General features: G+C 42.4%; 1 protein-coding gene across 2 annotated transcripts in view; it reads right to left on the bottom strand.

Annotated features, from left to right (window-relative positions):
* Positions 1-24666, bottom strand: part of SWAP70 (switching B cell complex subunit SWAP70) — an 89945-nt gene extending 65279 nt beyond the window's left edge. The window contains exon 1 of one of the 2 annotated variants that reach the window (XM_032640099.1): positions 24565-24666. Coding sequence is in view for 1 of the 2 variants with exons in the window: in XM_032640097.1 (XP_032495988.1) it covers positions 9067-9165 (99 nt within the window). In the remaining variant the exon portion in view is untranslated. Of the gene's footprint in view, positions 1-9066; positions 9272-24564 lie in introns of those variants that run through there. The other variant, XM_032640097.1, reaches the window with a different exon arrangement.
* Between the last annotated feature and the right edge of the window lie 372 nt (positions 24667-25038).

Genomic DNA, 25038 nt, shown 5'->3' with positions numbered 1-25038 from the left:
TTCAGTTATATATATACAGATATATATTCTTTTTCAGGTTCTTTTCCCTTATAAGTTATTACAAAATATTGAATATACTACACATATTATGTATAGTAGTGTGCATATGTTAATCCCAACCTCCTAATTTATCCTTCCCTCCTCCTTTCCCTTTCGGTAACCACAAGTTTGTTTTCTATGTCTGTGGGTCTATTTCTGTTTTGTAAATAAGTTCATTTGTGTCCTATTTTTTAAGATTCCACATATAAGTGATATACGATATTTGTCTTTCTCTGTCTGGCTTACTTCACTTAGTATGATAATCTCTAGGTCCATCCATGTTGCTGCAAATGGCATTATTCATTCTTTTTTATGGCTGAGTAATATTCCATTGTGTGTGTGTGTGTTTGTGTGTGTGTATATATATACTACATCTTCTTTATTCATTCATCAGTCAATAGGCATTGTAAACAGTGCTGCAACGAACACTGGGATGCATGTACCTCTCTGAATTACAGTTTTCTCCAGATATATGCCCAGGAGTGAGATTGCTGGATCATATGACAATTTTATCTTAAGGAAACTCCATACTGTTCTCCAAGTGGCTGCACCAACTTACATTCCCATCAACAGTGTAGGAGAGTTCAATTTTAAGGTACATTTGATTTCTGGAAGGAATACAAAAAAAACTAGTAACAATGGTTACCTCAGGGGCAGGTAACTAGTGTGGGCCAGGGGTTGGAGGAAACTTACTTTTCACTTTTGTAAATGCCCTTTAGTACATTATGAATTTTATACCATATGTATATATGAACTATTCAAAAAGTTTCTTTTTGATGTACATTTGTTTAAATGATAGGCTTCATCTTTTCAACTTCTTGGAACTGCATGTATTTCTAAGTAACACTGGAGATTTAGTATCTTTCTGCAAGACCATCAAAATACTAAATAATTTGAAGATAATTTTTAAACACCAATGGAGAAGAAAATAATTGTTGCTTCTCCTTCAAACAATATGTCCAATAACTATTTCCCTTATGACTTTTGTAAACTTATATACCTAAAAGTAACAATGTCTGTTTCAGATGGCATATTAATAAAGTTTACTAAAATATGGAATCCACACACAAATGTCCCTCATTAAAAAAAAAAAAAAAGACAAAAGAAGGGCACAAACATCAAAACCAAGGGAAAAATTGGTGAAAAAAAAGTTCAATAATGTTTACTCAGCTACCTACATGTATGTAGCACCTTCCTATAGATATAAAGAAAAGTTTCCATCAAAAATCTCTCCCAGTAGTTTTTAACTGAATTCAAGATGAACATAGACTTAAACTACAGTTTTTTCTAAGGAAGGGCTATTAATGAATACAAGTATAAAAGCAAGTAAAGAATGTGTTTCTGAAGATTTCTCTCCCACCATAAGCCTATTGCTATCTACTTCAGCAGCTGAGAAGTAGATCTCCACACAATTAGAACAAGCTTAACTTAATAACTTAGGGCTTCCCTGGTGGCGCAGTGGTTGAGAGTCCACCTGCCGATGCAGGGGACACGGGTTCGTGCCCCGGTCCGGGAAGATCCCACATGCTGCGGAGCGGCTGGGCCCATAAGCCATGGCCGCTGAGACTGCACGTCCGGAGCCTGTGCTCTGCAACGGGAGAGGCCACAACAGTGAGAGGCCCACGTACCGCAAAAAAAAAAAAAAAGAAGAAGAAGAAGAAACAATAACTTAGTTTAGTATCCCTCTGTGTTCCAGCCTGAAAAATAGTGACAGCAAATCAATGACAGTTAAGAAAATGAGTTGCGGGCTTCCCTGGTGGCACAGTGGTTAAGAATCCTCCTGCCAATGCAGGGGACACGGGTTCGAGCCCTGACCCGGGAAGATCCCACATGCCACGGAGCAACTAAGCCCGTGTGCCACAACTACTGAGCCTGTGCTCTAGAACCCACATGCCACAACTACTGAAGCCCACGCGCCTAGAGCCCGTGCTCCACAATAATAGAGGCCGCCGCAATGAGAAGCCCACGCACCTCAACAAAGAGTAACCCCTGCTCGCTGCAACCAGAGAAAAGCCCACGTGCAGCAATGAAGACCCAACACAGCCAAAAATAAAAATAAATAAATTCATTTTAAAAAAATGAGTTGCCTTCTAAAAATCCAATTACAGATTAAGCTAATACAGCTGATGACTGCTATGGGGGTGCACAGGCTGACTGTGCGGGTGGAGACCTATACAGCTACAACTCAGCTACAACCTATACAGCTACAACTCAGAGCCAGAAATGCCACAACTGGAGCCAAAGAGACAGAGGTCCCCTGGAGAGGGTGCACAAATTGCCAGGAGGAAGCTCAAGGAAATCACAGGGAATGTGGAAGAAAGAATCAAGGTAAGGAAAGTGAGGCAGAGTTGGTTCCCTATTTGTTGGAGGGCATGGAGGTGATAAGGGGTGTTCTTTAATGAAGATCAAGATATTGACCTGCAATGACCTCATGCCCAGCTGTTTTAACAAGAAACGTCACTGTGGCTAGAGCAGGGGTCCCCAACCCCCAGGCCGCAGACCAGTACCGGTCCGCAGCCTGTTAGGAACTGGCCGCACAGCAGGAAGTGAGTGGCACGCAAGCAAAGCTTCATCTGCCATTCCCATCACTCCCCACTGTTCGCATTACCACCTGAACCATCCCCCGCGGCCGCCCTGTGGAAATACTGTCTTCCACAAAACCAGTCCCTACTGCCAAAAAGGTTGGGGACTGCTGGACTAGAGGACAGCCCAACATCTGCTTCTATAGTAGCTTATGTAAGTCACAAATAGTTTTTAAATTCTGTGTTCTGTATTTTTATCTTATTGCGAAATTTAATGAAAATCTATGTTTGCCTCAACAAATATCTTTTATTTTTAATAAATTTTTTTGTCTGCGTTGGGTCTTCATTGCTGCACACGGGCTTTCTCTAGTTGCGGCAAGCGGGGGCTACTCTTTGTTGCAGTGTGCAGGCTTCTCATTGCAGTGGCTTCTCTTGTTGCAGAGCACGGGCTCTAGGTGCACGGGCTTCAGTATTTGTGGCACGCGGGCTCAGTAGTTGTGGCTCACGGGCTGTAGAGCGCAGGCTCAGAAGTTGTGGCTCTCGGGCTTAGTTGCTCCGTGGCATGCGGGATCTTCCCAGGGATCGAACCCGTGTCCCCTGCATTGGCAGGCATTGGCAGGCGGATTCTTAACCGCTGCACCACCAGGGAAGTCCCAACAGATATCTTTCTTATGTTAATTTTTTCTTTGTATTTTAAGTTTCAAAATTTATACAGATGGTAATTTTTGTTTTACTCAAAAATATGCTATTACTCTTCAATAAGTGGTCCTGGGAAAACTGGACAGCTACATGTAAAAGAATGAAATTAGAACACTCCCTAACACCATACACAAAAATAAACTCAAAATGATTAAAGACCTAAATGTAAGGCCAGATACTATAAAACTCTTAGAGGTAAACATAGGCAGAACATTCTATGACATAAATCACAGCAAGATCCTTTTTGACCCACCTCCTAGAGAAATGGAAATAAAAACAAAAATAAACAAATGGGACCTAATGAAACTTAAAAGCTTTTGCAAAGTAAAGGAAACCATAAACAAGACGAAAAGACAACCCTCAGAATGGGAGAAAATATCTGTAAATGAAGCAACTGATGAAGGCTTAATCTCCTTTAATATGAGCTGCTCAATATCAAAAAAACAAACAACCCCATCCAAAAATGGGTGGAAGACCTAAACAGACATTTCTCCAAAGAAGATATACAGATTGCCAACAAACACATGAAAGGATGCTCAACATCACTGATCACTAGAGAAATGCAAATCAAAACTACAATGAGGGGGCTTCCCTGGTGGCGCAGTGGTTGAGAGTCTGCCTGCCGATGCAGGGTACACGGGTTCGTGCCCCGGTCCGGGAAGACCCCACATGCCGCGGAGCGGCTGGGCCCGTGAGCCATGGCCGCTGAGCCTGTGCTCCGCAATGGGACAGGCCACAACAGTGAGAAGCCCGTGTACAGAAAAAAAAAAAAAAAAAAAAAAAACTACAATGAGGTATCACCTCATACCAGTCAGAATGGCCATCATCAAAAAAATCTACAAACAATAAATGCTGGAGAGGGTGTGGAGAAAAGGAAATCCTCTTGCACTGTTGGTGGGAATGTAAATTGATACAGCCACTATGGAGAACAGTATGGAGGTTCCTTAAACTAAAAATAGAACTACCATATGACCCAGCAATCCCAGTACTGGGGATATACCCTGAGAAAACCATAATTCAAAAAGAGTCATGTACCACAGTGTTCACTGCAGCTCTATTTACAATAGCCAGGTCATGGAAGCAACCTAAGTGTCCATCGACAGATGAATGGATAAAGAAGATGTGGCACATATATACAATGGAATATTACTCAGCCATAAAAAGGAACGATATTGAGTTACTTGTAGTGAGGTGGATGGACCTAGAGACTGTCATACAGAGTGAAGGAAGTCAGAAAGAGAAAAACAAATACCTTAGGCTAACACATATATATAGAATCTAAAAAAAAAATGGTTCTGAAGAACCTAGAGGCAGGACAGGAATAAAGACGCAGACGTAGAGAATGGACTTGAGGACACGGGGAGGGGGAAGGGTAAGCTGGGATGAAGTGAGAGAGCGGCATGGACATATATACACTACCAAATGTAAAACAGATAGCTAGTAGGAAGCAGCCGCATAGCACAGGGAGATCAGCTTGGTGCTTTGTGACCACCTAGAGGGGTGGGATAGGGAGGGTGGGAGGGAGATGCAAGAGGGAGGAGATATGGGGATATATGTATACGTATAGCTGATTCACTTTGTTATACAGCAGAAACTAACACACCATTGTAAAGCAATTATACTCCAATAAAGATGTTTAAAAAATGCTATTAGTTAATAATAAAATTTAGGTATAAAAAATAAGCTTTTTGACTTGTGGTTGCCAAGCGGAAGGCGAGGTGAGAGAGGGATGGATTGGGAGTTTGGGATTAGCAGATGCAAACTATTATATATAGAATGGATAAACAACGAGGTCCTACTGTACAGCACAGGGAACTATATTTAATATCCTGTGATAAACCATAATAGAAAATATGAAAAAGAATGTATATATGTATAACTGAATCACTTTGCTATACAGCAGAAATCAACACAACACTCTAAATCAACTATACTTCAATAAAGTAAATTTTTAAAATTAAAAAAAAATTTTTTTTAAATAAGCTTTTTGGGGACTTCCCTGGTGGCACAATGGTTAAGAATCCGCCTGCCAATGCAGGGGACACGGGTTCGAGCCCTGGTCCGGGAAGATCCTACATGCCCTGGAACAACTAAGCCCAGGCGCCAAAACTACTGAGCCTGCACTCTAGAGCCCGCAAGCCACAACTGCTGAAGCCCGTGCACCTAGAGCCCGTGCTCCGCAACGAGAGAAGCCACCGCAATGAGAAGCCCTCGCACTGCAAGGAAAACCCAACGCAGCCAAAAGAAAAATAGTAAGATTTTTGTACTAAACTGGGGGCCCTCAAGGAAAATATTTACTAATTATAGCAGTGACCCAAACACATTTATCTAAATGAGTACTGTACTGCAAAGAAATCTCCTTAAAAGTCAAAAATAAATTTATTCCCAAGATGATGCCAACACTCCAAACTTTTCACAACTTCTCTTCACAAAAGAAGAAATAATGTAGTTTATGAGCTACGGCAGGGAAGAATCAATATCATTACTTTACAATCTCCAAAATATATGTACATAATAATAATAAGTTAACTCTCAAAGATAACAGACGATGTTTACCTTGAAAATCTCTTCTTTCTCAGCACCAGTGTTGCCCCAAAGTGGTTCTTATATCCCATTTCTGGTCCCCTGGCTTCCATTCTTCCTCTCACCACCTACTGTAGCCATTCCCCAAGGCCACTGTTGAACCTCTTCTCTCCTTTTTCCAAGCTTCAACTACCAAGGCCCTGTACCAACAGCCCCACACTTACCCAAGGACATCATCTCCAGGTAAATATCCATCCATCAAAAACTCTTTCTTATACACACAAACACATTCATATCCTACACTCCAATCAAAATCAGTTACACAGAAGTCCCTATAAATGCCTGATTAATTCCTGTGGCCTGCAGTAGTTCACAGGGATCCCTTAGAGCTAAAAGCAGTCAATAAATACCCATTGAAAGAAAGAAAGAATGAATGAATGAATGAATAGGATGGGCTTAATCCTCCTCCCATTTCCACATAATCACATTCTAGCTTTCTTCAGAGGCAATTTCAAAGCTTTTTCATGAAGTAATTCCACCAGTAAAAAGTACTGGTCTCTTCCTCTAAAATCTCATGGGCTCTTATCTTCTATCACATTCAACATCTTCCTCTCCATAGTATTCCTGTACTTCTTATCTCTACCACCAGATCTTACATTTTTTTAAGGATAGGGTAATTGTCTAAGTAATATAATCTATATATATACACAGAAAGGCAGAGAGAGACTTCTCTAACGGTTGCCTATTCTTTTAGTTTGCCTACCAACATTTAAACTCTTTGAACGCAAAAATTCATATGTTTCTTTTTCCCCCACCTTCACTATCATATCACCCTTAGAATTAGGCACAGTATCTAACACATGAAGTGTCACCACTCACGTCAAAAACTGTGAAGGTAATTCAAAAAGACAAGTGTCCAAAGTATTTTAAAATGCCCATACAGTTTTCCAAAGCAATCAATTTTAACCTCATTTTGGGTATGTAATTTTTAGTCTGCTATTTAATAAATCAATTGTATGATATTTTCTCCAAGGAGATATTAACTCTTAAGAGCCTAAAAATACTGATCTTTTTATAAAATTAGCATGGTAATTTGCACAAAGTATATGCAAAAGGTTATTTATGAACAAATGAATGAATGAGCAAATTAAGGCAAAAATTCTATTCCTAGCCAATGGATCAATGAACGTCGAACTTCAGAGTCAAAACTCCAAAAAGGAGAGAACTAAATAGAAACTTTTTAATATTTCCAATTCCAGAAACACTGGCAAGATGAACAGAACTGAATCAATCCCGAAATCTCTCAGTTAAGCAGACAAAGAGACAAAATACAACGGCACATTTGCATTATCAACATCCTGTGGGTAAAAGCTATGCACTAGGATTTAATACTTCCTGCCAAGCCCACAGTCAAGAATCCTCTGGACACTTTTTCCATAAGCAGCCACAAAGACAATTTTGAATGGCGTACAACAAAAGTAATAGAAAATATTTCGTTAATGCCATCAATTGGAAGAGGAAAAAAATGAAAAAATAGTGAAAACAAACAGAAACCAAATAGTCAAATGGTAACGCTAAATCGAACATCATAATTAAATGTAATTGGTCTAAACACACCAATTAAAAGATTGTTAGAATAGATTAAAAAAAAAAAAAACAAGACCCAACTACATGCCATCTACAAGAAACTCACTTTAAACATAGTGGTATAGGTAAATTAAAAATAAAAACAGTGAAGAGTAAAATGCAACTCTATTCATAATCACCAAAAAATGGAAATAACACAAATGTTCTTCAAGAGTGAATGGATTAACTATGGTACAACCATACAATGGAATATTGCTTAGCAATAAAACGAATTACTGATACACAACAACATAGGTGAATCTCTAAGGCATTATGCTGAGCAAAAGAAGTCACTGTCAAAAGGTTACATACTGTATGACTCCATTTTTATGACACTGTAGAAGAGACAAAACTATAGCAGTTAAGAACAGATCATTGATTGCCAGCAGTTGAGGAAGAGGGGGGCAGCATGAGGGAACTTTTGGGGATGATGGAACCCTGATTTTGGTAGTAGTTATACAAATCTATATATGTTAAAACTCAGAACCATCCACCAAAATAGTCAATTTTACTCTATGTTAATTTTAAAAATAAAGTCAAATAAAGATTAAATGGATGATCTCTATGAAACCTTCCAGACTATGTTTTTATGAATGAGAAAAAAAAGAGAAGGGTAAAAGGAAAACAGGCAGAACGCTAAGTCCTACTGGCATAAAAGCCACTAGTCATGAGAACCTCCTGATTACTGCACAAAATATACAAAGCAAACTCAATCTTCAGAAATTCACTCCCAGAAGAGGCTAAGAAAACCAGACATTCAGATCCAAAATGTGTATATTTTTAAATGTCTATGAATGGCTCTTCTTGTCTGTTTCCATATTTTACACTTTCAAGAAGCTGCCAATTTCTCCTGGCTAAATGCCACTTACCCTGCTTGGGGTTACTCAATTTACAAGCATTCCTTTATTTATACCTTATACGCTCATTTAATGATGGGGTCTTTGGCAGTCACAATAAAGACTCTGCAAAAGCACTTGCTTTTGCAAAGTGCCAGATCAGAGCTTCTCACCCGGAAACTAAAGTCCCTGCGGCACACGGCACACCCTCGATTCGTTCCAGACCTGAGGACGCTAGGTCTTCCTCCCTAGTCGGAAAGGGTACCCCACCGCCAAAGCGCCCCAAAATTGGAGGCCGCTGCGAGCCAGGCTCTGGGGCACTTCTCTCTTCTCGGAACTGCCTGGTTGCCTGGAGGGCATTTGGTCGTTTTGAGAACTGCCCCGGTGTGCAGCGTGCCCCTTAGAGGGCTCTGACCAGTCACCTTGGGCAAGTCCCTTCCTCTCCCAGAGCAGGGAGGAAACTTTGGATAGGTTTCCTAAGGGGGCCTCCCACCGCCCTCTCCGAGTCAAACTTTCTGGGCCTCCCGCGCCAACAGGGAGACCGGCTCGCCCCTCAGAGCCCCCCACCCGCGCCGTCCCTTGCTCACCAGGAGCCCCGAGGGAACTAACGCACCGGTCCGAGCGCGAGGCCCGAAAGCAAGAGGGAGGCGAAAAATGCCAAATCCCGGTCTCGGCTCCCTCCACCCCGAGCAGGCCGCTCGGCCGCATTCCGGTCCGCCATTCCCTATGGTCACCGCCCGCCTGCCCGCTTCCACCCGGTGGTAGTAGAGCACGCGCTGGGTAGGGGCGAGTGCGGGCCCGCGGTAGGCGGGTGCGCCCACCTTGAGCTGGGACTTCGAGACCTTGCCGCTGTGGTCCAGGTCGAGCGCGGTGAAAGCATGCCAGATGGCCTTGAGCAGCTCGTCCTTCAAGCCCCCCATGGCCGCGGCCCTGCTACCCCGGCTGCCGCGACTGTCCTACCAGCCACTCGGCGCGTCTGACGCCCCTTGGCCTCTGCCGCCACCGCCCGCCGCGCTGTCACCTGACAGCGGCAGACCCCGCCCCCGCCAGGCCCCGCCCATTCGGCGCCCGCGGGGAACCGCGCTGTGCAGCTGGAGCTCTGGGTCCGGTGGTCTGCCTCTCCCTGCCGGTAGGAGCGCCCGGCCTCCTTTCCCGGCTAGAACGGCAAGCGCCACCACGCATCCCCCTAGTGCTCCCAAGACCAGCTCGGGCCATTTTCGATGCTCGCATGCCCCCCAAACAAGAGCCCCTATCCCGAGAAAAAATATGAGAGTCCAGCGTCCCACAGTGAAAAATGGAGCCCTGCTCCTGACCCGGGGACGGGGTCACTTTCTGAGGAGGCCGGACAAGATCCCCAAAAGTCCCCGGTCAGGGGTTCAAATGCTGGCACAGTACCTAGTGGGAGAGGAGGGGGAGGAGAAGCAGGGAAGGGCCTCGAGGGAAGTTGGTTCATGCATTTCGCAAACGTCTCTTGATGCCTACTGTGTAGTCGTCTCCGGGGGCAAAGAGTTGAGGTTAAAGGTGGGTTTAGAAATCAGAGGGTCAGACAACCTTTTCTAACTCTCAGCTGTTGAGGGACAGTTCACAATTTAGGAAGGGCTTGATGTGGGTAATGCTGCTGTTTCCTGATGTTTCTGTGCTTGCATAATAGGAGATCTGGAAGGACCCCAGCAAATCACTCCACCCATCTTACTAATCAGAATGGTTGGACCATTCAAAAGAACCTATCTGTGCCCGGAAGAGCGTCCTCCTCATTGCAGATGTTCATTTGATATCTGTTAACAATGATCACTTGACCTCTTTGGGCTTCAAATGTTCCACGTATGAAATGAGCGTGGTTGCTCCAGATGTTCTGGAAGGGTTCTCCTAGTGCTCACATCCTAAGATAATAAATATTGCTGGCTGACTCCAGTCTGATTAAGTCACCAGGCACAGTGCCTTGCATCTCCAATCCAAGACCAAATCTGGACAAAATGGATAGAAAAACAAATACCAAGAGTTTTCAAAGGGAAACGGTTCTCAGATGAAGTTTGGTTTTGTTTTCCTCTTTTATGTTCCTAAATGCACGTATATGAACTTTATTAAAAGGAAAAGGGCATCATAAGGAAGGGGGATTTGGAAAGAGCAGAAAAGGAAGGAGCAGCTTCAGTGAGCTTCAGGCCAAAGGGAACTTGGTGGGGCAGAGGAAAGGATGGCCCAGTTGAAGGGAAGGGGCAAAAGCAGAGGGACTGTCAGTCTCTCACTGTGAGGGCCCTAGAGGCCCCACTTCTCCATTTGTCAGGACTTTTCTTGCTCTGCCAGAATCCAGTCTCTATCAATGATCTTCCCCAACTCCAGCTCAAGTCTGCAAGTCAACAAAAATACATGATTTAACCTCTAATCTCTTCATGCCAACTCAGCTTTCCCTAGGTAGTGACAAAAAAGAAACCCTCCTAATTCTCAAGGTTCAGATTAACCACTAGATGACACTCCTTCTCTCTCTGTATCTGGAAGCAACAAAAAGATATTTCAAAGCTTTGGGGTGGGGGGTGGGGGCCACATGACCAGTACATTCTGAACTTTCAAATTCCTACTTCTTGGACTTCCCTGGTGGAGCAGTGGTTAAGAATCTGCCTGCCAATGCAGGGGACACAGGTTCGAGCCCTGGTCTGGGAAGATTCCACGTGCCACAGAGCAACTAAGCCCGTGTGCCACAACTACAGAGCCTGCACTCTAGAGCCCGCAAGCCACAGCTACTGAGCCCACGTGCCACAACTACTGAAGCCCGCGTGCCTAGAGCCTGTGCTCTGCAACAAGAGAAGCCACTGCAATGAGAAACCTGCGCACCGCATTGAAGAGTAGCCCTTGCTCGCCACAACTAGAGAAAAGCCCGCGCACAGCAACAAAGACCCAATGCAGCCAAAAATAAATAAATAAATGTATATTTTTTTAAAAAATTCCTACTTCTTCCACAATCCCCACTCTCATAATCTGAACAAATTTTAAAGCAAAATGATGTCATGGAAAGAGCTGTGCTTTGGAACCTAACAGATTATATTAATTATCTGCTGCTGTGTAACCAACTAACCCAAAATTTAGCAGCTTAAAATAATAATAAACATTATCTCATATTTTCTATGGGTCCAGAATTTAAAGGCCATATAGTTCTGGCTTGAGGTCTCCTAAGAGGTTTCAGTCAGGATATGGGACTGTAGTCATCTGAAGGGGAGCCTGGTGCTGTAGAAATTACTTGTACCATGGCTCACCCACATGGACTTGTTCACAAAAGGCCTCAATTCCTCCCTGTATGGGTCCACCTACAGGCTACTTGAGTGTCCTTACAACATGTCAGCTGGCTTTTCCCAGAGCAGGTGGTCTAAGAAAGAGAAAGGTGGAAGCTGCAATGTCTTTTATGATCCTGCCTTAAAAGTCACTTATCATCATTTCTGCAATATTCTACTGATTACTCAGGTCAGACCTATTTAAGGTGGGAGGGGAAATACAAAAGAGCGTGAGTATCAGAAGGCAAGAACCACTGGGACCCATCTTGGAAGCTGGCTACCACACAGATGTAGGGCAGAATCCAGACTCCACCATTTGCTTACCTATGAGCAAATATGAGGCTTCATTTCTTCACATGTAGTTCTAGGGTAAATGCATCAAATTCTCCTACAGACCACCTGCATCAGCGGCATGAGAGATAGCTATGGGTTCCGTTTTGTCCTCATAGCTTCCAGTTTGTCCTTGTGGATTCTAGTTTGCCCTCACTCTCCCCTAGTTCAATCCAAGCTGTCTTCCTGACTGCTAGCCCTGATGACCCATCAGTTTCAGGCCATTTCTGGATGCAGAGGCTACAGCCTTCCACAGAATTCTTCAGCAGCTTTCCTTTGTGATCCCTGGTTAGTTTCCTTTGATCCTCCAGCCATCTCCTTCCAGACTTTTTCTCCCCCAGCTTTTCCTACAATTGTGCTGTATTCAATCCCTGTGATAAATCCTGTATTCCTTAGTGGTGCTGTTTCCCTGACCAGCCCCTAACTGATACTGAAATTTGTGAAGTTTGATACTGTTAACAAAAAGCATGTGTTACTGGCTTTGGGCAGGGGGGTGGCAGAAGCTAAAAGGATCTCAAGGGAAGGTTTGAAAGACAGTGAGGGAATTGTTGTTGAAAGTTGCTGCTTTGAGTTGAATTGTCTCTCCCCAAAATTCATATGTTTAAGTCTTAATCTCCAGTGTCTCAGATGAAGTTTTACAGAGGTAATCCAGTTAAAATGAGGTCATTAGGGTGGGCCCTAATCCAATATGACTGGTATCCTTATAAAAAGAGGAAATTTGGACACAAACACACGGGAAGAATGACATGTGAACATGAAGACAGAAATCAGGGTGATGGGTCTACAAGCCAAGGCACACCAGAGATAGCCAGCAAATCACCAGAAGCTAGGAGACAGGCATGGAAAAGATTCTTCCTCATAGCTTTTTGAAGGGACAAACCCTGCTGGTAGCTTGATCTTGTATTTCTAGCTTCCAGAACTGTGAGACAATAAATTTCTGTTGTTTAAGCCATCAGTTTGTGGCATGTTATCATGGCACCCCTAGCAAACTAATAGAGTTATAGCTGGTAAAAAGTTTGGCAACACTGTTGCCTGAGATAATGTAAAAACTAGGAAGAGTATCTAATAAAAACTAGTAAAGATACTTAATGATCTTGTGGATCTGGCTAAGGAGATTTCCAATCATAACATTGAAATTGCCAACTGGCTTCTACTATTTCTCTAAGACAAAATACAAAAAGGGAGTTGAACTAAGTTTGAATTGTTCAATTTTCAAGTAGAATCTAGAGGGACTGTAAAGGAGCCAAGATATGCTGGTTTCAAAAATAAAATTCTTCCTAATCCCCAGTCTCTCCTGGTTACCAACAAGGAGCACTAGGCCTGCCAGTGAGCTCTATCGAGCTCTCATCTTATCTTGGCCAAAGGTCTGTGTCGAAGAAAAAAATCAACTGATAGTCAATCTAAGAAAGAAATGGAAGATTTTATTCAAGCCAACCTGAGGATTATAATGCAAGAAGCAGTCTCGCAGAAAGCTCTGAGGACCGTTCTGCCTGTTAGAGGTCAAAGCACAGGTATATAAGTTTTTGAGACAAAGGGTTCTACACCAAAAGACGTACTGACAGTGGACACAATCAGATCTGCACATACGAAGCGGGTCATCATGACCCCTTATAAGATTAAGAAGGAAAACATTCTCCTAGGGCTTCCCTGGTGGTGCAGTGGTTAAGAATCCGCCTGCCTATGCAGGGGACATGGGTTCCAGCTCTGGTCTGAGAAGATCCCACGTGCCGCGGAGCAACTAAGCCCGTGCGCCACAACTACTGAGCCTGCACTCTAGAGCCCGCGAACCACAACTGCTGAGCCCATGTGCCACAACTACTGAAGCCCGCGCACCTAGAGCCCGTACTCCACAATGAGAAGCCACCGCAATGAGAAGCCCGCACACCACAACGAAGAGTAGTCCCCGCTCACCACAACTAGAGAAAGCCTGTGCACAGCAACGAAGACCCAACGCAGCCAAAAATAAATAAATAAAATAAATTTAAAAAAAAATTCTCCTCAGGAGGTCTGGGTAATACAGATGCACAACACACACTAAAACGGAAGGAAGAGGACCAAACAGGCGGAGAAAATTTTTAAATAAAATATGAATTTTATCCCATCACTGAAATGCCCTGTAATCAGTGGGCACAATCTGGCAACAAGAAGCAGAAATGCTGAGCAACTGTGCTGAAGCCGGCAGATGTGGGAGTGGTGTCCGGTCCCTGGCCACTCAGGGGCTGATAGCATCTTTGTGACTGCCATTACCCCAAAGCTTTCCTGAGAGGAAGCTTCTGGTTCCATGGGAAGTTTCATAAACCGATACCAGGATTCAAGTTCTCAGAACCAGGACAAATTGCAGTCTCCTCAGCTGGTGAAAACAGATCTCTCCGCCTCATGGCGTTATTGTGAGGATCAAATAAAATAACAGCTGTGAAAGCGTGGCATAGTCACTAAAGCCCATCCAAATGGGAGGGGCAGTCGTGAAAAACAGGAAGGAGGAGAATAATGGAATTCTGATGCCAACAAGGACAAAACCTTCTGAGGCCTTAGGGTTGGGTGGTTTGCTCAAGGTGCAAAAGCAGCAAAATCTGATCTTGTAACTGTAAGAATTGTGTGACAGGGTTAACTCTGAAAGCCTCCTCCAACATCACTAGCTGGAGTTTAGGCTGAACGCCATGTTGCAATGAAAATCCTGATTTAATCATCTGTCACTGAGACCAAGGCCATATCTACTGCCCCATGGAATGCATGAAAACTCCATGTCAGCCTGACCCACTGAGAATAGGGATGAGGATAGAGCTAGGAGAAGCTTCTCAGATGTGGAGATTGAGTCTTTTTTTTTTCATTTTATTGAAGTATAGTTGATTTACAATGCTGTACCAATCTCTGCTGTACAGCAAAGTGACTCAGTTATACACATATATACATTCATTTTTATATTGTTTTCCATTATGGTCTATTACAGGATATTGAATATAGTTCCCTGTGCTATGTGATAGGACCTTGTTTATCCATTCTAAATGTAATAGTTTGCATCTACCAGCCCCAAACTCCCAGTCCATCCCTCTCCCTCTCCCCTACTTCCTCCCCCTTGGCAACCACAAGTCTGTTCTCCATGTCTGTGAGTCTATTTCTGTTTTGTAGATAGGTTCATTTGTGCCATATTTTAGATTCCACATATAAGTGATATCATATGGTATTTGTCTTTCTCTTTCTGACTTACTTCACTTAGTATGATAATCTCTAGTTGTATCCATGTTGTTGCAAATGGCGTTATTTCGTTCTTTTTTATGGCTGAGTATTCCATTGTATATACGTACCACATCTTCTTTATCCATTCATCTGTTGATGGACATTTAGCTTGTTTCCTTGTTTTGGCTATTGTGAATAGTGCTGCTGTGAACAGCACTATTGTGTATGTATGTATGTATGTATCTTTTGAATTACAGTTTTGTCTGGGTATATTCCCAGGAGTGGGATTGCTTGATCATATGGTAATTTTATTTTTAGTTTTCTGAGGAACCTCCATAGTGTTTTCCATAGTGGCTGTACCAACTTACATTGCCACCAACAGTGTAGGAGGATTCCCTTTTCTCCACACCCTCTCCAACATTTGTTATTTGTAGACTTTTTAATGATGGCCATTTTGACTGGTGTGAGGTGATACCTCATTGTAGTTTTGATTTGTATTTCTCTGATAATTAATGATGTTGAGCATCTTTTCATGTGCCTACTGGCTGTCTGTATGTCTCCTTTGGAGAAATGTCTATTAAGGTCTTCTGCCCATTTTTCCGTTGGGTTGTTTGTTTTTTTGTTGTTGAATTGTATGAGCTGTTTGTATATTTCAGAGATTAAGCCCTTGTTAGACATGGAGATTGAGTCTTGAGAATTAGTGAAAGTTCACAGATAGCTGTAGAAGAGAAGGAAGGACATTCCAGAAAGAAAGAAGTAGCTAGCTGCATGCACAGAAGTACGAAGGCAAAAAAAAAAAAAAAAAGAATGGTGCTTTGGCTATGTGACATCGTGATTTATAATAAATATACATTTGGGGCTTCCCTGGTGGTGCAGTGGTTGAGAGTCCGCCTGCCGATGCAGGGGACATGGGTTCGTGCCCCGGTCGGGGAAGATCCCACATGCCACGGAGCGGCTGGGCCCGTGAGCCATGGCCACTGAGCCTGTGCGTCCCGGAGCCTGTGCTCCGCAGCGGGAGAGGCCGCAATGGTGAGAGGCCCGCATACTGCAAAAAAAAAAAAAAAAAAAGAGTAGAATGATAGTTGCCAGGGGCTGGGGGGAGGCAGAAGTAGGGAAATGTTGATGATCAAGGGCACAAAGTTTCAGTTTTACGAGATGAATAAGTTCTGGAGATCTGATGTACAGCAATGTGAATATAGTCAACAATACTGCAGTGTATACTTGAAATTTGCTAAGAGGGTAGATCTTAAGTGTTCTTACCACCAAAAAAGAATGGTAACTGGTAACTACGTGAGGTGATGGCTATGTTAATTAGCTTGACTGGAGGAATTATTTCACAATGTATACATATATCAAAACATCAAGTCATGGCTTCCCTGGTGGTGCAGTGGTTAAGAATCTGCCTGCCAATGCAGGAGACACTGTTTCAAGCCCTGGTCCGGGAAGATCCTACATGCCGCGAAGCAACTAAGCCCGTGCACCACAACTACTGAGCCTGCGCTCTAGAACGCGTGAGCCACAACTACTGAAACCTCTGCACCTACAGCCCGTGCTCTGCAACAAGAGAAGCCACCACAATGAGAAACCCGTGCACCGCAACAAAGAGTAGCCCTCGCTCACCGCAACTAGAAAAAGCCCACACGCAGCAACAAAGACCCAACGCAGCCAAAAATAAAATAAAGTAAATTTATAAAAAAAAAATTCAGGTCATATACCTTAAACATATACTATTTATATTTGTCAATTATACCTCAATAAAAATGGAGGGAAAATCAGCAATGCCAAAAAGAAAAAAAAAAATCTTCCATTCTTCACTCTCTTCTTTTCTTCCTCAGTGCCTTCCTTCCTTTTCTTCTTTCTTTCTTCCTTCCACAAATTAGTGTTGAGCATCTTCTCTGTATCAGGTATTGTGCCAGGCACTGGGAGTCCAACAATGAACATGCGAGTTGGCGCTTCCCCTCATGGACTTAGAGTTGGGTGGAGGTCCCGTCCTTTCTGCTGATGACTTGAGGAGGCCATGCCATGTGGGTGCTGCTGAGTTTACCACTCCTGGACTGTTCAGGGTCCTCAGAATAGCTTCCTGCTCCTTCTCATATTTCCAATCTTTCCCCATCTCTCCCTCATCTAACCTTTGATACATTAGTAGAATCATCAGCAGATTTTACTTCCCAGGAAACAAAGGATGGAAACTTGCGAGTCAGCTTTCTTTCCTTATGATATTTGATTGATGCCCCATCTTGTAACACATTATCAGACCCCCTGTTTACCTGGTTATTATGTGACCATCAGGTTAATCCTATTTTCCTGTTCTTAGTATAATTTCTGGTTTTTACATAATTCTTTGGCTTACTTTTGTTCCCTGTATACATTCGTCCCTCATTACACTGAGGGAAATATATACTTATACTTTATACTGTTGGGGAAGTGGAAATTTCCCCTTTACCCCACTTGAGTTCCTGTGGGACTAATAATAAAACTGACACAAAACAGATTAACAGGAGAAAAGAAACAAATTTTAATTCATGCACTTGGAGGTGCCATAGAAATGAGACTTAAGTCGTGGCCAAAGCAGGCAACTTTTATACCTTTTAGACAAAAAACCAAAACAAAACAATAAATTTGTGAAGAAGTGACAGGACAAAGAAACTTATGTGTTGGCTGCTCAGTTAGTGAAGAATCTAAACAGAGTTGGGCTTGGGGGAGTACATTAAAGAAGTAACAGGTTTGTCTATACAGGCTTCGTGGCCTGACTTCCTTACCTCTAGTAATAAGGGTCCTTTCTACCTCCAGATGCAGGGAGGGCACCTTTCACATGAGAGACTGATTTCCTGCTTTCAGGGAGACCGAGGGGAGGGTCAGAGTGTCCCTCTTATGTTGGCCGTTTCTTAAGTAACTTTAATTCAAAATAATCTATATGCCATTGAGGTACATTTTGAGGTGGCCTGCCCTGAGCCCCAGAAATACATGAAATGTATTTACCAGAAGAAACAAAGCGGTCAAAAACAGTAATACCTACTTTGAAAATTAACAAGAATTTAAATATATTTTATTATATTTAGCCTCATTTGGTGTTTTTTGTTTGTTTCTTTTTGTTTTTTGGCTGTGTTGGGTCTTTGTTGTTGAGCGCAGGCTTTCTCTAGTTGTGGCGAGTGGGGGCTACTCGTCATTGCGGTGTGCAGGCTTCTCATTGCGGTGGCTTCTCTTGTTGCAGAGGGCTTCAGTAGTTGTGGCTTCAGTAGTTGTGGCATGCGGGTTCAGTAGTTGCAGCACGCAGGCTCTAGGTCATGCAGGCTTCAGTAGTCGTGGTTCGCAGGCTCTAGGGCGCAGGCTCAATAGTTGTGGTGCACGGGCTTAGTTGCTCCGCGGTATGTGGGAATCTTCCCAGACCAGGGATTGAACCTGGGTCCCCTGCATTGGCAGGCGGATTCTTAACCACTGCGCCACCAGGGAAGTCCCATTTGGTGTTATAATTACCTTTTTATATGCCTCTTTAAAACTTCACTTTGAATCATGGACTTTAGAAATGTTATAATTAACTGTAATTATTATTCTTTTTTGATGCTCAAAAGAATCACAACACGACCGCTGAGAGCCCTGTTATATTGGCTTCAGTGTCCAATCAGCACTATTTTAAATATTTTTGGAAGCATCCTTTTCTCAGATGTTACAGGCTCCTCCTTGTCTTTCCCTGTTCCAAGACATGGAATTGGCTATGCTTTTAAAGGTCTTGGCTTTTTTTAAGGAGCATGGTAGAATCCAAAATCCGGATGTTGGGTGTGCCAATCAATTTGGTAGTGAGTCAAGTTGTTTCCAGGTGACAAACCTGATGAATATCTTTCTTTCTAAGTCCACATCAGTTTGCATTAAATCTTTCCACTTTTATCCAACTCTTATTTATTCTAATGTAAAAATATAGTTATTTAATATACCTTCTGCTTCCTTAATTTTGAACCCCACACCAAACCTACGATTATAATCTCTCCTCTTTTATAATCTTTATTTGAATCATCTATCACCATTCAGAAGTCTCTCCATTGATGCAAATTTGTTTGCATTCTTTTTCTGGTCCAAGATAAATTTAGTGCTCAGCTATAAGAAAGATTTTCTTAGCTGTTAACATCTATACCTTGGCTATTTATAAATGACCTGTGTTCTGTTTCAATTTTAATCCTTTTGGGGGAAGAATCTAGATATAAATATGAAACAAATGAACAGCTTAGTGTTGTCATCAAATAAAACTTGGTAGCAAAGCAAATCTGATACGTATTTCATGAGTTGCTATTGTGAAAATAAGATAATTAAGCATGTATGGAAAAGTTTGCATAAATGATGGTAAGTATACACCTGAAGATAGTATGTCAATGGTTAGATGGTAGGAGAGGTAGGGGAAGATAGGAAATATGAAAAGGAGCAGGAAGCTATTCTGAGGACCCTGAACAGTCCTGGAATGGTGCTCAGCAGCACCCACATGGCATGGCCTCCTCGTCATCAGCAGAAAGGACAGGACCTCCACCCAATTCTAAGTCATGAAGGGATGGGCCTACCCGCATGTTCATTGTTGGACTCCAAGTGCCTGGCACAATACCTGATACAGAGAAGATGCTCAACACTTATTTTCGAAAGGAAGGAAGGCACGGAGGAAGAAAAGAAGGGAGTGAATGCTTAATATATAAGGCACGTTTATATTTCCAATCATTCCAAACAACAGTGTAAATACATAACAAAGGCAGTACAACCAATTATATAATACAAGCATACTTCAGAGATACTGCGGGTTCAGTTCCAGCCACAATGAAGCATATATTGCAATAAAGCGAGTCACATGAATTTTTTGGCTTCCCAGTGCATAGAAAAGTTATGTTCACACTATATTGTAGTCTATTAAGTGTGCAATAATAGCACTGTCCATAAAACCAATGTACCTACCTTCATTACAAAATATTTTATTGCTAAAAAATGCTAACCATCACCTGAACCTTCAGTGAGTCATAATTTTTATGCAATAGTAATATCAAAGATCACTGTCCACAGCTTACCATAAAAATATAATAAGAATGAAAAAGTTTGAAATATTGGGAGAATTATTGAAATGTGACACAGAGATGTGAAGTGAGCAAATGCTGTGGGGAAAATGGTGCCGATAGATTTGTTCAACATAAGGTCGCCACAAACCTTCAATTTATAAAAAGCACAGTATCTGTGAAGTGCAATAAGCAAAGCACAATAAAATGAGGTATGCCTGTACTAACTAAGCAAAACTATAAAATACATAATTTCAGGAAATCCCCCATGGAAGGTATAGGCATGACAGATGTCACTGATGGAGCAAGTAAAGTGTAATGATTAAAAGGGACCCAGCCTCCACAGGGTGTATGATTCCATTTGTATGAAATGTCCAGAATAGGCAAATCCATAGAGACAGAAAATAGACTGATGGTTGCCTGGGGCTCAGAGGAGTGGGGAAACGGGGAGTGACTCCTAATGGGTTTCCCATTGGAATGATGAAAATGCTCTAAAATGGATTGGGTGATGGTGGCATAACTCTATGAGTATACTAAAAGCTATTGAACTGTATACTTTAAATGATGAACGGTATGGTATGTAAATTTTATCACAATAAAGCTGTTATAAAAGGGGGGAGGGCAGCCTGATGCATGCCAGCTCAAGTTTAGAAGGTGCCACCAAATCCCCTGCTCCAGCCAAGAATCAATTATAAATAACCCCAACCTACATAAATAACCTACAACCGTGGCCAGTATGAAAAGGTATTATTTTAATTTGGGGTCTAGTAAAATCACTGTAACATAGAAAAGTATCAAAATAAATATTACTTCTACAAATAAGTATAGAAGTAATGAAAAAGAAATTAAATCCATGGTTTTAATATTTTGAAGTTAGACTTAAATGTGGTTACAGCCTTTGTGATTATTTTATTTTCATGATTATGTCTGCTATTTGGTGTGTTGGGATGTTTCAGTGTTTGAGAAATCAGTCTTATTGGATTTGTGATTATAACTTGGATTGTTTAAGGGAATTTGAGTAAGTGATGAGGTGATCATTATCATGGACTTCTCAGCGCTCATTCCACTCTGAGATAATTAATAAAAGCCAACGGGCAGTCCCATTCTCCTTGCCAGTGATTGGTTTAGGAACAGGCATGTGATACAACTCTGGCCAATGAGATGGGAGTTAAAGTCCATGTGGGGCTTCTGAGAGAGGTTTCCACAGTCCCAAAAAAGGGAAATAAAAGTCCCACTTTCTCTGAATTGTTGTGTCTGGATATGATAATGTCATTGCTACAGCCACACTGCTACAAGCCTGAGGCTTCTACCAGGACACAGAGAAGGGCAGAACCAAGAGAATCATAATAAAGTGGAGCTGCAGCCTGGGCACACCATACCCACAGCCCATCCCACCTCAGATCTTCATGTCATGTGAGATAATACACTTCCTTATTGTTTAAGCCATTTTGAGTCAGGGCTTCCTTTTATTTTCACCCAAAAGAAACATTTTATAACAGGATTTAAATGTAAAACTGTAGTTTAAGAAACTTTTAAAAATGTATTAGTTTTAAAAATAAACAAATGGGACTTAATGAAACTTAAAATCTTTTGCACAGCAAAGGAAACCATAAACAAGACGAAAAGACAACCCTCAGAATAGGAGAAAATATTTTCAAATGAAGCAACAAACAAAGGATTAATCTCCAAAATTTACAAGCAACACATGCAGCTCAATATCAAAAAAACAAACAACCCAATCCAAAAATGGACAGAAGACCTAAATAGACATTTCTCCAAAGAAGATATACAGATTGCCAACAAACACATGAAAGGATGCTCAACATTACAAATCATTAGAGAAATGCAAATCAAAACTACCATGAGGTGTCACCTCACACCAGTCAGAATGGCCATTGTCAAAAAATCTACAAACAATAAATGCTGGAGAGGGTGTGGAGAAAAAGGAACTCTCTTGCACTGTTGGTGGGAATGTAAATTGATACAGCCACTATGGAGAACAGTATGGAGGGTCCTTAAAAATCTAAAAATAGAACTACCATATGACCCAGCAATCCCAGTACTGGGGATATACCCTGAGAAAACCATAATTCAAAAAGAGTCATGTACCACAATGTTCACTGAAGCTCTATTTACAGTAGCCAGGACATGGAAGCAACCTAAGTGTCCATCGACAGATGAATGGATAAAGAAGATGTGGCACATATATACAATGGAATATTACTCAGCCATAAAAAAAACCAAAATTGAGTTATTTGTAGTGAGGTGGATGGACCTAGAGACTGTCATACAGAGTGAAGCAAGTCAGAAAGAGAAAAACAAATACCTTAGTCTAACACATGAATATGGAATCTAAAAAAAAAAAAATAGTTCTGAAGAACCTAGGGGCAGGACAGGAATAAAGATGCAGATGTAGAGAATGGACTTGAGGACACGGGGAGGGGGAAGGCTAAGCTGGGACAAAGTGAGAGCGTGGCATGGACATATATGCACTACGAAATGTAAAATAGATAGCTAGTGGGAAGCAGCTGCATAGCACAGGGAGATCAGCTCGATCACCTAGAGGGGTGGGATAGGGAGGGTGGGAGGGAGACGCAAGAGGGAGGAGATATGGGGATATATGTATATGTATAACTGATTCACTTTGTTATACAGCAGAAACTAACACACCATTGTAAAGCAATTACACTCCAATAAAGATGTTAAAGAAAAAATAAAGTAAAATGAAACCCTCCCCCCCAAAATTTATTAGTTTTGTTTGTTTATTAGGCATATAAATTGGATAAATTGAGCATCAGTTATACCGGAAGTTGTAGAGAATGTTCCTCTGCCCAGACAGAAGCCCCCTGGACTTTGAACAACCTAGAAACAGTGTGGTGAGGCAAATTTCAAATGGGGGTTCATGCCATTGATCCTCACATGAGAACGTACTGGTAACATGACACGTGTCTTCAACTGTGGCATTTATTATAAACGCAGGGAAGACATAGCTGCAAGAATCACAAACACTGACTTATGCTGGGATCACAACTGATTTCTGCTGATATCTGTAGAAATTACAAACACTGGTTTCTGGTGTAGGAAGAGAGGTTAGAGTGTCCAAAGGAACAGATCACTAGCAGCTGTGCTATCAGTGACCAAAGGGGACTTCACAGGCCAGGAGCCCCCAGTTTAAATGCCTTCAAGGCCCAGGCAGGATCTATACATGAAGGAAAATGAGTGGGAATGAAGCAGTAGGAAACGGTGCCTCTGTCTGCAGGGAGCATCTCCGCTCAGGCCCAGGTGATACTACTGTGAGGAAATGCAGCTTCAGTGTTGCCAGATCTTCCCTTTTTCAAGAGAAGCCAAAAAACTGGATCATGTGAATCTTGTGGAGTTTTAGATTAGGGCAACCAATTCAACTAAAAGAACAAAAACAAAACACTACGGGGCCAAACAGCACACATCTACGGGCTGTCTGTGGTCCACAGGTGGCCAGTTTGCAACTCAGCCTACAACTTTAGAGTACCTCCATAGGGTAGACATATGTGGAAGTCTGCAAACATTTTCTTCCCACAGGAGCTTCTCAGACACTGAGATCTGGCGCTACATAGCTGAAAAGACGTGATTCATAGTAATAGCCCAGTAAGAAGGATTAGCTGCAAAATGCACACGCATAGTTAAACAAAATAATCTGCTGCATGGGGCTGGTTGGTGTCTTCTGCTTAAATCTCAAAGACAAAGACAATTTTTATTTCAATCCTTGTCAGACCCAAGTTGCTATTTGTGATTAGCTACCAGCATGATCAGTCCTACTAAATTGCTTTGCTGTCTTCCCAGGCTTTATAAATTAGGATTAGTCATTCATCTGTAACCAAAAAATTAAAAGAGAGGGAGAGAGACTGAGACCACTGGTCCAAACGAGACATGAGTCCCAAGAGAGTCTTGTCACACCTCTCTGGAGCTTCCCAGCAAAGCCCAGCACAAGTTTCTGGTCTGCAGCGGTCACACAACAAATATTCCCTGGTTTCTTGAAGATAAGAGTAAACCCAAGGCCTGTGAATGCCTCTGACTCACAGAAAAATCTGCTCATTTTCATGGGTCTGTTTGTGTGTCATTTTTTAAAAATTGTGATATGACACACGGTAGCAGGAGGAACTTAGGCTAGATATCAAGAACAATTTCCTGACTAACCGACTGTGAAATATTACAGCACGTTACAAATGAGGAAGTGGAGGCTCCATCTATGCAGGAGTTTTCCGCTAGGGTAAACGCCTGATTCTGTTGGTCAGATGCTATCACTGGTGAGGTGGGAAGGGGGCATTTGTACAATGTGTCCTCGCCAGCCTGCTCTTCACCCTTAACAAGAGCTGCCATTTACAAAGGGTCAACCTGCTCACTGTCCTAGGTCCTTTATCTTATCAAATCCTCATAGAAACCCAGTAAGAAAGATTATCCCCATTTTACAGATAAGGACACTGAAACCTCAGAGAAATGAAATAACTTGCTCAAGTTCATCCTGTTAATAAGTGGCAGAACTAGGATTAGAACTCACCTCTGTGTAGCTTCCAAGTCCAGGCCCTTTCTCTAAGGCTGTGCTGCTGCAGGTGCCTGGGCAGAACACCTGTGACTACCTGTGGGGAAGAGAGACCAAACAGCAGGTTCAGGCAAAGAGAGTGTTACGCAAAAAAGTTGTGAGAACACTGCTGAGGCCCGAAGAGGAAGCCAGTGTCAGGAAGAGAGATAAAATGCCAACTGGGGAAGTGACAGAGACACGGAGGGGAGGTAAGGTCAAGGGATATCCTTCCAGAAATGAATCTGCACTGACTTGGACAGTCCAGGAAATGAAGATAGAGAATAGGGAGTTCCTTTTAAGCAACACCCAGCCCGTGTTCTCAAGCCCACCAAGCAGCAGGCTGGGTGCTGCTGACCCGCCCAGATCAGATTTTCCTTTGGCGACTCCTGACCTACTAACAGTGCCCTTGGACAATTCTCATTCCCACTCCCCCGCCCATCAGCAATTTTCTTT

This window comes from Phocoena sinus, chromosome 8, assembly GCF_008692025.1.
Source record: "Phocoena sinus isolate mPhoSin1 chromosome 8, mPhoSin1.pri, whole genome shotgun sequence".
Taxonomy (NCBI): Eukaryota; Metazoa; Chordata; class Mammalia; order Artiodactyla; family Phocoenidae; genus Phocoena; species Phocoena sinus.
This window is presented reverse-complemented; position numbering and strand designations above follow the sequence as displayed.